Genomic DNA, 12316 nt, shown 5'->3' with positions numbered 1-12316 from the left:
GCACAAACCCTAAGTGAATACTCTTTACAGATGGCATGAAGTCACTAATATCGTTCAGAAAGGAGGCCACAATTGTATTGTGTATAGAGTTTATGATGAAATAATGCAAATGGGGAGTGGGATGTGCAGTTCAGCTTTTGGAATCAAACATCATCTAAATTATTACTGAAGTGGACCTGTCACCTATTTACCTTCTACATGGTAAGCTTTTTTATTTATGTAAATCCAAATTATTGTCTCGTTTACAGATTGTACAGCATTAACAAATATGACAGTGCTATATAAAACAATAATAAAACCCTGCATTTTTAAATAGAGCTCCAAGAAGTTCCCTTCCTGAAGCAAACCTCATCGCCCACAAAACAAAGAACTTGGGCAGCAGAAATACAACCATAAAAGAAGGTGTTTCATGTCTTTGGTCACATTCGGTTTACAACCAGCTCTGCTTGTAGCCCTGTGAGCAACTGCACATCTCCAAATCACACTGTTGCACCATGCCCTAAAACAGCTTTACTATGGCCCTTTAAAAGAGTCCCATCACATCTATAATACATCTGTAACACGTACCTCATATCAAAACAATATTAAAAAAAAAAAAAAAAAAAAAAAAACTTACTTGATACCCAGACCTTCTTTAGTGCGAAAAAGTAGAGGAACCCGCAGAGCTTCCCTTTGCACATATTCATAGGTAAAATCTATGCAAGCAAAAAACAAAGCAACAATAAAAGCTGTGAACTGTACATCATGTGCTCCAAACACTAGAGATCACGTACGCTATGCTGTACCATTTAAACAAAACTATGTACAAATAAACCATAGATCTGTCATTTGTATTTTTTTCCTCTTATGGTTTTATCACATAAACACCGTGGGGCTTTTCCAGTTTTTCTGTCAAAGCATGCTTTTGTGTCATATGACAATTTAGCATTCCTGGAAAATATCATGAAATAAGGGAAAAATGATTTCTGGTATGAGTTTGGGCAGTACTAGAACATGTGTTCCTGATGGTCTATTTAGTTACAATAATGTTAAATTCTGCAATATAGGAGGAACAGCATCATTAAGTCACCTCGGATTTATATCCACATAAAGAGCAACAAGGCCACAATTACAGTGTAATAATATATATTATATATAGTAAGAGTTGGCCAAGCGCACAAACTAGCTGACAAACCTTATTGGACATACCAATGTATGGCATGAAGAAGTTATAAAATGATTTAAATTAAGTTTACAAACCTGGGGTATGTAAAAGGATTTTGTTACTGTTAATGGAATGGGGTCACATCAATTAATTCACAAGTTCAATGATGATATTGATAGCATTTATTCATAGGTTTTTACATGTTTGTCATCAACAAATTAATTTCGCAACTCTATATACTGTTAAATCGAATTCTTAAAAATGACCATCATCCCATAAAAAAACATATATACTGCAACCTCTTTCTCCAGATTTTTGATTTCATTATTATTTTATTTATTATAAGTACACTTAACCCTTCGTCCTCCATGTTACAAGTCCCTACTTGTGGCATTGGGGTTCCCAGTTGCTGTACCGACCTGGTAGCCCTAATCCTAGCCATCTCTGTCCTAACTGACTAAATGTGTTCTAATGTGTCAGACTACCAAAAAAAAAGATGTTTTCTCTGAGCTGCACTCAAGAAAAGAAAAATATGTCTAGCATAAAGTTGTGGAGAGGGATACAATATGTTCATGACTAATATTTTTGGGCACTTAAATACAGAAATCAAAGCAGCAGAAAATTTCAAAAGGGCAAGAAATCTGGGAGAAGAAAGACAATTATCTTTGCTTTACTGCATAGGAAGCGGACAATATTATGTAACCACTCTTCTAGTTACTGTCACAAGTCATAACCAACATAAGACTCAGAGTGACATTTACATGAAACGCTTTTATACGAGTACGCCAGCCTATGCTTGTCACTTCTAAATGCAATATTCGTTTAAGGATGAGAGAATCTCTCATTCTAAGCCAAGGGTTTAAGCGTGTGTTTGTGTGTCTGCGAGAGTATATGACTGTGGTGTAAGCATGTTACTGTGTGTGTCTGTGTGAGTATATGACTGTGGTGTAAGCATGTTACTGTGTGTGTCTGTGTAAGTATATGACTGTGGTGTAAAGCATGCTACTGTGCGTGTATGTGAGAGTATATGACTGTGGTGTAAGCATGTTACTGTGTGCTTGCGTGAGTATATGACTGTGGTGTACGCATGTTACTGTGTGTCTGTGTGAGTATATGACTGTGTTGTAATCATGTTACTGTGTGTGTGTCTGTGTGAGTATATGACTGTGTTGTAATCATGTTACTGTGTGTGTGTCTGTGTGAGTATATGACTGTGGTGTAAGTATGTTACTGTGTGTGTCTGTGTGAGTATATGACTGTGGTGTAAGCATGTTACTGTGTGTGTCTGTGTGAGTATATGACTGTGGTGTAAGTATGTTACTGTGTGTGTCTGTATGAGTATATGACTGTGGTGTAAGCATGTTACTGTGTGTGTGTCTGTGTGAGTATATGACTGTGGTGTGAGTATATGACTGTGGTGTAAGTATGTTACTGTGTGTGTCTGTATGAGTATATGACTGTGGTGTAAGTATGTTACTGTGTGTGTCTGTGTGAGTATGACTGTGGTGTAAGCATGTTACTGTGTGTGTCTGTGTGAGTATATGACTGTGGTGTAAGTATGTTACTGTGTGTGTCTGTATGAGTATATGACTGTGGTGTAAGCATGTTACTGTGTGTGTGTCTGTGTGAGTATATGACTGTGGTGTGAGTATATGACTGTGGTGTAAGTATGTTACTGTGTGTGTCTGTATGAGTATATGACTGTGGTGTAAGCATGTTACTGTGTGTGTCTGTGTGAGTATATGACTGTGGTGTAAGTATGTTACTGTGTGTGTCTGTATGAGTATATGACTGTGGTGTAAGCATGTTACTGTGTGTGTGTCTGTGTGAGTATATGACTGTGGTGTAAGTATGTTACTGTGTGTGTCTGTATGAGTATATGACTGTGGTGTAAGCATGTTACTGTGTGTGTCTGTGTGAGTATATGACTGTGGTGTAAGCATGTTACTGTGTGTGTGTCTGTGTGAGTATATAACTGGTGTACGCATGTTACTGTGTGAGTATATGACTGTGGTGTAAGCATGTTACTGTGTGAGTATATGACTGTGGTGTACGCATGTTACTGTGTGTCTGTGTGAGTATATGACTGTGGTGTAAGTATTTAAGTATGGTACTGAGTGTGTGTAGGAGCTTGGGGAGACTCCACCATGTCACTGGAAGGCCCAGGTATTTTTTGTTACGCCATTGCACATAAGATAACATGGTCATTTATTTAGGAAGAAAATAAGAATGCCCTCAACTCTCTCTTGAAAAGGATGGGCTGAATGGCTCTCATATGCCATCAAATTATATGTTTACGCAATGTGTCGCGGGACAGAAAAATGACTTATGAGGCTTTGTTCACTTTATTGGTGTGTATTTCCATAAACACTTTTATACAAGTGTTCATACATAGTGGGTCTTTTGAAACCCAAACAGAAGCCTCATATTTAACAGCAGTTTGCCTTCTCTGGGCATAAACCTCAGGGCGGCAACAACAAAAAGCAGCCGGGTTCCAGCCAAAGCGAGGCATTAACCCATTAAATACCATCCAAGAGTAAATTTGATAGCTTTGTACTCTGCATTAGATATTAGTGCCACACAAAGTACATAAAACTGAAAAACACATCACTTCATACTTTGGGGAGAGCTCAGGCTATAATGACTGAGGTGTCAATAAAGGAGCATACTAAAACCAGCTGTGTACCTAATTCTACAACTCTAATCATCATTGCCACCATTAATTTCCCACGTACCCTGACACACAGCAACAAATAAAGCATGCGGTGCCCTGAACATGATCCCCTAACACAAGGATGCGTGCATCTGTGACGTCACCACATCTCCCGAAACCTGGCGGGAAATTCGAACTCCACACGTGCGCGGAACGCTTTCTCTCACGCAGCCAAGGCCTGCTTAGAATACTCCGCGTCACCCACCCAAAATACACACGATATTTTAATACCCCTCCCACGTGACGTACAGATAGACTGAACCCGGAGATTTCTCAAGGCTGTTACAAACCCAGTGATCTCTGGCCATCACCTGATTAAGGGTCGTGGAAAATGGAGCCTCAGTCCAGCCGTGCTCTATCGGTTTACTGTCCCCGTATTAATTAACCAAGCAGCAATCCCCAGCGCAGAACCGCGGCCGTGTCTACCTTTGCCCTCCATGAACTGCACGAAGTCTCCTCGGTAGGAGTGGCTGCTGACCTTCTGCTCCAGACTGAAGCTCCTGACGCTGACCATTTCCTCCATGTCAGACATGTCTTCATTCTCTGCGTATCTCGTCCGTCCGATGGAGCGCTGGGGAAGGGGTTAAACACATGAGATTTGGCCAAGACCGATTGCCACCAGTCCTTGGCACCAGCCCAGCCACGGAATTAACAGCACTGAATGAGTTAACACAAGCTGTCAGACACACCTATCTGGCAGCACACGCTCCAAGGGTTGCATAACATTTAATGTGTTTATAGCCCACATATATTTCTAAAACACGCTCCTCAAAACAGTGCATCGTGCGTGGTTTCCATCACCACCGAGATCGATAAAATATTATTAGCAGCAATAAAGTTCCTTGATATTATACTACGAATACAAAAACTACATCGCCGAGATATTATACATATCTCCATATAGCCCCCAACATTTAATCGAATGGAATTCTACACTTCGCGTTGCGGGCCTCCGGCGCAGGATGGGTTAATGGAATCCCACACCGAGGCATTTAAACGCCATGTGCAAGCTTCGCGTATATAAACAACCCGGCGGGATGGATGCGTGCAGGCTGCGCAGGGCATACAAGTCGAAGGCTATGATTTGATTGCGGCTAGTTGTTTATTTCAGTCACTTATTTAGGCGACAGGGCATCGTATTGTTCGGTGTGATGTGCAGCTGGGGGGCTCGGCCTTGCGAGTAACAAGCAAACAGCCATCATCAGTTGTTTTAATCGCCTCCTCCCATAGAGAAGGCTTGAAGTTGTTGCTCATGCAGCCAGCAGGGACTGAGAGAGCTGCGCGTTCCCACCAGCTGCTGAAAAATAATAACAAAGCCATGCTACCATCCGGCTCATCGCACTCACACCGATGCCCTTTAATTCCCAGCGCAAACCGCTGATTCAGTACAAAATACACACGAAAGCCCCCTCTAACCATCTCCCGTACAAAGAGCTGCTCACTGCTTTTACTATAGCAACCCACCCCTTGTGATGTGACTTCAAACCCACTCGCCCTCTACGCCCCATATAAAAAACACAATAAGGCAAATAGACCCACTATCTAAAAAGAGACACGAAACGTGTACACACCAATCTTCTTCCAGATTCTTTCTTTGCCTCCATTTTTTTGAGAAGCAGGGAGTTGTGTGCTAGGGAATGGTTGCTGTAGAGGAGGGCTCCTCAATTAAAGAATCAGTAGTCTGTACTGCATTATGCCTGGGAGTGGGGGGGCAAATCTCCGTATGTAAAATAAAAAAAAAAAGTTAATGCTCGAAATACTGAAATCCCCGATCCGTATTACAAAGTACAAGGAAGCATTTCTAGCTGTGCAGTAGTAAGGTCGGTGACGTCTTGGCACATATCAGATAATATTGTTTCCAGGCGCATCGTGGGCCACATGACTTAGAACTTTGTAGCGAACACGCGTGGGTTCCTGGTAACAGTGATCAGACATTTCCTGACATTCGTGAGCCTTTCCTATTGATATTTTGGTCGGTCACGGGGGCTGGCATGTGCGCATGCGCCAAGCGAGCTCGCTTCTTTATTTGTTATGACTGCTTCGTGAAGTCCCCACTTTTGAGCAGTACTTTCCACAGCACTGATCAAGAGTGGGCGGTGCTTCTACTGCTTTCCACACCCCTGCTTTTTTTGTATCATCTAATTGGTTGATGAGCATTTCAATAACAACATGACAGTAACATGCATAGGGCAGCTTATTGAAATCATGTACCTCCCAAGTGTCTTTATTCAGGAGTAAAGTCCTTGGCTTTGAAACTTAAATCTTTCCCTCCCCTTTTCCTTCTCTGTTGTCTTTCTTTTCTACACAATGATTAACAGATAAAAGCACCAAGGTCTAAATAATGTGTATATAAGCATCAAAAAGCATTAACATTATTAAAACACATGGGCAAGGCCAGATTAACCCCTTCTGCTGTGCTGGTGTTTAGCTGTAATTTTCCTCTCTCTCGTTTAGTGTACCAACACAAATTATATTTTTTTTTTTTCAGGACCAGAAGGTCTTTCTTTCGATACCTTTTTTTGATCATATCATCTAATTTACGCTTAAAAATATAACATTATTAAAAATTAAAAGAAAAGCTTTTTCTCACTTTTATTTGAAATACTGCTAAATAGTATGTATTTGTCCAGAGTTTTGAAATATGCATTGTTTTTATGTTTTTTGCAAGTTATAGCGCAAGTAGCATATTGCTATTTTAAAAACTAGTCACACTGCCCCCATGTCCTATTTGGGAGATCTTTAAAGCTGGTCAGCTCAATTTACGCCCAGCAAACCATTTATTTTTGAAAACTAGACATCCCTGGGTATTTCAAATGCTGGCATTTTAACTCTTTCCATGCATTTTAGGACTTCCTCATAAAAATTATTTATTTATATTTTTTTGGACATATTTTCTTTAAATGAGATGCTCCCTTTCTGATGTCATGGTGACATCACTAGAGTCTCTTTTTTAAAAATTGTATTCATTTTTTTTTAATTATTTTTACATTTTATTTTATGGCTCACATAATTAGTGAGCTGGGCTCCACTGACCTGCATGGTTGGCTGCAGTACCTGCAATACAGTACCACAATACAAAAATCTCTTGTTATCTCTTTTTCTCCTATTTTCTCTGGTTTTTGCCTTCTTCTTGGAGTCCTTCTACTTCTGTTGTATACTTTCCTCCCAATTTGGCAGGTTAATTTTGCTCTATATTTTCTTTGCTCCACACTTTTTGTCACCTTTTTCTATCCTCTTGGCCTTTTTTCTTTTACCTTTCACATTTGTCCTCCTACTTCTATTCTCCATATTAACATCACATAATACACATGCGCATACTGTGAAACTGTAAAGCCCCAAGGAGATATTTTGTTTAGATTTTGTGCACAAGTACATCCGGAAATGCAGTCACTTCCTGGTGCTTGGTGTCAGTGAGGGAGTTACAGGACACAGTCCTTACATGATGCAGTAACTTCCTGGCACGGGGTGTCAGTGAGGGAGTAACAGGGCACAGTCCTTACAGGATGCAGTCACTTCCTGGTGCTTGGTGTCAGTGAGGGAGTTACAGGGCACAGTCCTTACAGGACGTACTCACTTCCTGCCGCTCTGTGTCAGTGAAGAAGTTACAGGGCACAGTCCTTTCAGGATGCAGTCACTTCCTGGCGGTCGGTGTCAGTGAAGAAGTTACAGGGCACAGTCCTTCCAGGATGCAGTCACTTCCTGGTGCTTGGTGTCACTGAGGGAGTTACAGGTCACAGTCCTTACAGGATGCAGTCACTTCCTGGTGCTCTGTGTCATTGAAGGAGTTACAGGGCACAGTCCTTACAGGATGCAGTCACTTCCTGGTGCTTGGTGTCAGTGAGGGAGTTACAGGCCACAGTCCTTACAGGATGCAGTCACTTCCTGGCGCGGGGTGTCAGTAAGGGAGTTACAGGGCACAGTCCTTACAGGATGCAGTCACTTCCTGGTGCTTGGTGTCAGTGAGGGAGTAACAGGGCACAGTCCTTACAAGATGCAGTCACTTCCTGGTGCGGGGTGTCAGTGAGGGAGTTACAGGGCACAGTCCTTACAGGATGCAGTCACTTCCTGGTGCTTGGTGTCAGTGAGGGAGTTACAGGGCACAGTCCTTACAGGATGCAGTCACTTCCTGGCGCGGGGTGTCAGTGAGGGAGTTACAGGGCACAGTCCTTACAGGATGCAGTCACTTCCTGGTGCTCGGTGTCCGTGAGGGAGTAACAGGGCACAGTCTTTACAGGATGCAGTCACTACCTGGCTCTCGTGTCAGTGAGGGAGTTACAGGGCACAGTCCTTACAGGATGCAGTCACTGCCTGGTGCTTGGTGTCAGTGAGGGAGTTACAGGTCACAGTCCTTACAGGATGCAGTCACTTCCTGGCGCGGGGTGTCAGTGAGGGAGTTACAGGGCACAGTCCTTACAGGATGCAGTCACTTCCTGGTGCTTGGTGTCAGTGAGGGAGTTACAGGGCACAGTCCTTACAGGATGCAGTCACTTCCTGGCGTGGGGTGTCAGTGAGGGAGTTACAGGGCACAGTCCTTACAGGATGCAGTCACTTCCTAGTGCTTTGTGTCTGTGAGGGAGTAACAGGGCACAGTCCTTACAGGATGCAGTCACTTCCTGGCACGGGGTGTCAGTGAGGGAGTTACAGGGCACAGTCCTTACAGGATGCAGTCACTTCCTGGTGCTTGGTGTCAGTGAGGGAGTTACAGGGCACAGTCCTTACAGGATGCAGTCACTTCCTGGTGCTCGGTGTCCGTGAGGGAGTAACAGGGCACAGTCTTTACAGGATGCAGTCACTTCCTGGTGCTCGGTGTCCGTGAGGGAGTAACAGGGCACAGTCTTTACAGGATGCAGTCACTACCTGGCTCTCGTGTCAGTGAGGGAGTTACAGGGCACAGTCCTTACAGGATGCAGTCACTGCCTGGTGCTTGGTGTCAGTGAGGGAGTTACAGGTCACAGTCCTTACAGGATGCAGTCACTTCCTGGCGCGAGGTGTCAGTGAGGGAGTTACAGGGCACAGTCCTTACAGGATGCAGTCACTTCCTGGTGCTTGGTGTCAGTGAGGGAGTTACAGGGCACAGTCCTTACAGGATGTAGTCACTTCCTGGCGTGGGGTGTCAGTGAGGGAGTTACAGGGCACAGTCCTTACAGGATGCAGTCACTTCCTAGTGCTTGGTGTCTGTGAGGGAGTAACAGGGCACAGTCCTTACAGGATGCAGTCACTTCCTGGCGCGGGGTGTCAGTGAGGGAGTTACAGGGCACAGTCCTTACAGGATGCAGTCACTTCCTGGTGCTTGGTGTCAGTGAGGGAGTTACAGGGCACAGTCCTTACAGGATGCAGTCACTTCCTGGTGCTCGGTGTCCGTGAGGGAGTAACAGGGCACAGTCTTTACAGGATGCAGTCACTACCTGGCTCTCGTGTCAGTGAGGGAGTTACAGGGCACAGTCCTTACAGGATGCAGTCACTTGCTGGCTCTCGGTGTCAGTAAGGGAGTTAAAGGGCACAGGTCTTACAGTATGCAGTCACTTCCTGGCGCTCAGTGTCAGTAAGGGTGTCCGTGAGGGAGTAACAGGGCACAGTCTTTACAGGATGCAGTCACTACCTGGGTCTCGTGTCAGTGAGGGAGTTACAGGGCACAGTCCTTACAGGATGCAGTCACTTCCTGGTGCTTGGTGTCAGTGAGGGAGTTACAGGGCACAGTCCTTACAGGATGCAGTCACTTCCTGGCGAGGGGTGTCAGTGAGGGAGTTACAGGGCACAGTCCTTACAGGATGCAGTCACTTCCTGGTGCTCGGTGTCCGTGAGGGAGTAACAGGGCACAGTCTTTACAGGATGCAGTCACTACCTGGCTCTCGTGTCAGTGAGGGAGTTACAGGGCACAGTCCTTACAGGATGCAGTCACTTCCTGGTGCTTGGTGTCAGTGAGGGAGTTACAGGTCACAGTCCTTACAGGATGCAGTCACTTCCTGGAGCGGGGTGTTAGTGAGGGAGTTACAGGGCACAGTCCTTACAGGATGCGGTCACTTCCTGGTGCTTGGTGTCAGTGAGGGAGTTACAGGGCACAGTCCTTACAGGATGCAGTCACTTCCTGGCGTGGGGTGTCAGTGAGGGAGTTACAGGGCACAGTCCTTACAGGATGCAGTCACTTCCTGGTGCTCGGTGTCTGTGAGGGAGTAACAGGGCACAGTCCTTACAGGATGCAGTCACTTCCTGGCGCGGGGTGTCAGTGAGGGAGTTACAGGGCACAGTCCTTACAGGATGCAGTCACTTCCTGGCACGGGGTGTCAGTGAGGGAGTTACAGAGCACAGTCCTTACAGGATGCAGTCACTTCCTGGTGCTCGGTGTCCGTGAGGGAGTAACAGGGCACAGTCTTTACAGGATGCAGTCACTACCTGGCTCTCGTGTCAGTGAGGGAGTTACAGGCACAGTCCTTACAGGATGCAGTCACTTCCTGGTGCTTGGTGTCAGTGAGGGAGTTACAGGTCACAGTCCTTACAGGATGCAGTCACTTCCTGGAGCTTGGTGTCAGTGAGGGAGTTACAGGTCACAGTCCTTACAGGATGCAGTCATTTCCTGGCACAGGGTGTCAGTGAGGGAGTTACAGGGCACAGTCCTTACAGGATGCAGTCACTTCCTGGCACGGGGTGTCAGTGAGGGAGTTACAGGGCACAGTCCTTACAGGATGTAGTCACTTCCTGGTGCTTGGTGTCAGTGAGGGAGTTACAGGGCACAGTCCTTACAGGATGCAGTCACTTCCTGGTGCTCGGTGTCCGTGAGGGAGTAACAGGGCACAGTCTTTACAGGATGCAGTCACTACCTGGCTCTCGTGTCAGTGAGGGAGTTACAGGGCACAGTCCTTACAGGATGCAGTCACTTGCTGGCTCTCGGTGTCAGTAAGGGAGTTAAAGGGCACAGTTCTTAAAGGATGTAGTCACTTCCTAGCACTCAGTGTCAGTAAGGGAGTTACAGGGCACAGTCCTTACAGGATGCAGTTACTTCCTAGCGCTCAGTGTCAGTAAGGGAGTTACAGGGCACAGTCCTTACAGGATGCAGTTACTTCCTGTTGCTCTGTGTCATTGAGGGAGTTACAGGGCACAGTCCTTACAGGATGCAGTCACTTCCTGGTGCTCGGTGTCAGTGAGGGAGTAACAGGGCACAGTCCTTACAGGATGCAGTCACTTCCTGGCGCTCGGTGTCAGTGAGGGAGTTACAGGGCACAGTCCTTACAGGATGCAGTCACTTCCTGGCACAGGGTGTCAGTGAGGGAGTTACAGGGCACAGTCCTTACAGGATGCAGTCACTACCTGGCTCTCGTGTCAGTGAGGGAGTTACAGGGCACAGTCCTTACAGGATGCAGTCACTTCCTGGTGCTTGGTGTCAGTGAGGGAGTTACAGGTCACAGTCCTTACAGGATGCAGTCACTTCCTGGAGCGGGGTGTTAGTGAGGGAGTTACAGGGCACAGTCCTTACAGGATGCGGTCACTTCCTGGTGCTTGGTGTCAGTGAGGGAGTTACAGGGCACAGTCCTTACAGGATGCAGTCACTTCCTGGCGTGGGGTGTCAGTGAGGGAGTTACAGGGCACAGTCCTTACAGGATGCAGTCACTTCCTGGTGCTCGGTGTCTGTGAGGGAGTAACAGGGCATAGTTCTTACAGGATGCAGTCACTTCCTGGCGCGGGGTGTCAGTGAGGGAGTTACAGGGCACAGTCCTTACAGGATGCAGTCACTTCCTGGTGTGGGGTGTCAGTGAGGGAGTTACAGGGCACAGTCCTTACAGGATGCAGTCACTTCCTAGTGCTCGGTGTCTGTGAGGGAGTAACAGGGCACAGTCCTTACAGGATGCAGTCACTTCCTGGCGCGGGGTGTCAGTGAGGGAGTTACAGGGCACAGTCCTTACAGGATGCAGTCACTTCCTGGCACGGGGTGTCAGTGAGGGAGTTACAGAGCACAGTCCTTACAGGATGCAGTCACTTCCTGGTGCTCGGTGTCCGTGAGGGAGTAACAGGGCACAGTCTTTACAGGATGCAGTCACTACCTGGCTCTCGTGTCAGTGAGGGAGTTACAGGGCACAGTCCTTACAGGATGCAGTCACTTCCTGGTGCTTGGTGTCAGTGAGGGAGTTACAGGTCACAGTCCTTACAGGATGCAGTCACTTCCTGGAGCTTGGTGTCAGTGAGGGAGTTACAGGTCACAGTCCTTACAGGATGCAGTCATTTCCTGGCACAGGGTGTCAGTGAGGGAGTTACAGGGCACAGTCCTTACAGGATGCAGTCACTTCCTGGCGTGGGGTGTCAGTGAGGGAGTTACAGGGCACAGTCCTTACAGGATGCAGTCACTTCCTGGTGCTCGGTGTCTGTGAGGGAGTAACAGGGCACAGTCCTTACAGGATGCAGTCACTTCCTGGCACGGGGTGTCAGTGAGGGAGTTACAGGGCACAGTCCTTACAGGATGTAGTCACTTC

The 12316-nt window shown here is 46.2% G+C and overlaps 1 protein-coding gene across 5 annotated transcripts in view; it reads right to left on the bottom strand.

Annotated features, from left to right (window-relative positions):
* Positions 1–5841, bottom strand: part of KDM2B (lysine demethylase 2B) — a 44738-nt gene extending 38897 nt beyond the window's left edge. For 2 of the 5 annotated variants that reach the window (XM_053472624.1, XM_053472634.1), the window contains exons 1-3: positions 5429–5837; positions 4284–4428; positions 617–695 (exon numbers count right to left, since the gene is read on the bottom strand). In XM_053472624.1, coding sequence (XP_053328599.1) covers positions 617–695; positions 4284–4428; positions 5429–5461 — 257 coding nt within the window. In that variant the 5' untranslated portion in view covers positions 5462–5837. Of the gene's footprint in view, positions 1–616; positions 696–4283; positions 4429–5428 lie in introns of those variants that run through there. The other 3 variants (XM_053472649.1, XM_053472641.1, XM_053472657.1) reach the window with 3 other exon arrangements.
* Positions 5842–12316: the final 6475 nt, after the last annotated feature.

This window comes from Spea bombifrons, chromosome 1, assembly GCF_027358695.1.
Source record: "Spea bombifrons isolate aSpeBom1 chromosome 1, aSpeBom1.2.pri, whole genome shotgun sequence".
In the NCBI taxonomy this organism is placed as follows: Eukaryota; Metazoa; Chordata; class Amphibia; order Anura; family Pelobatidae; genus Spea; species Spea bombifrons.
Note: the sequence above shows the minus strand (reverse complement) of the source record. Positions and strands in the feature narration are given on the sequence as shown.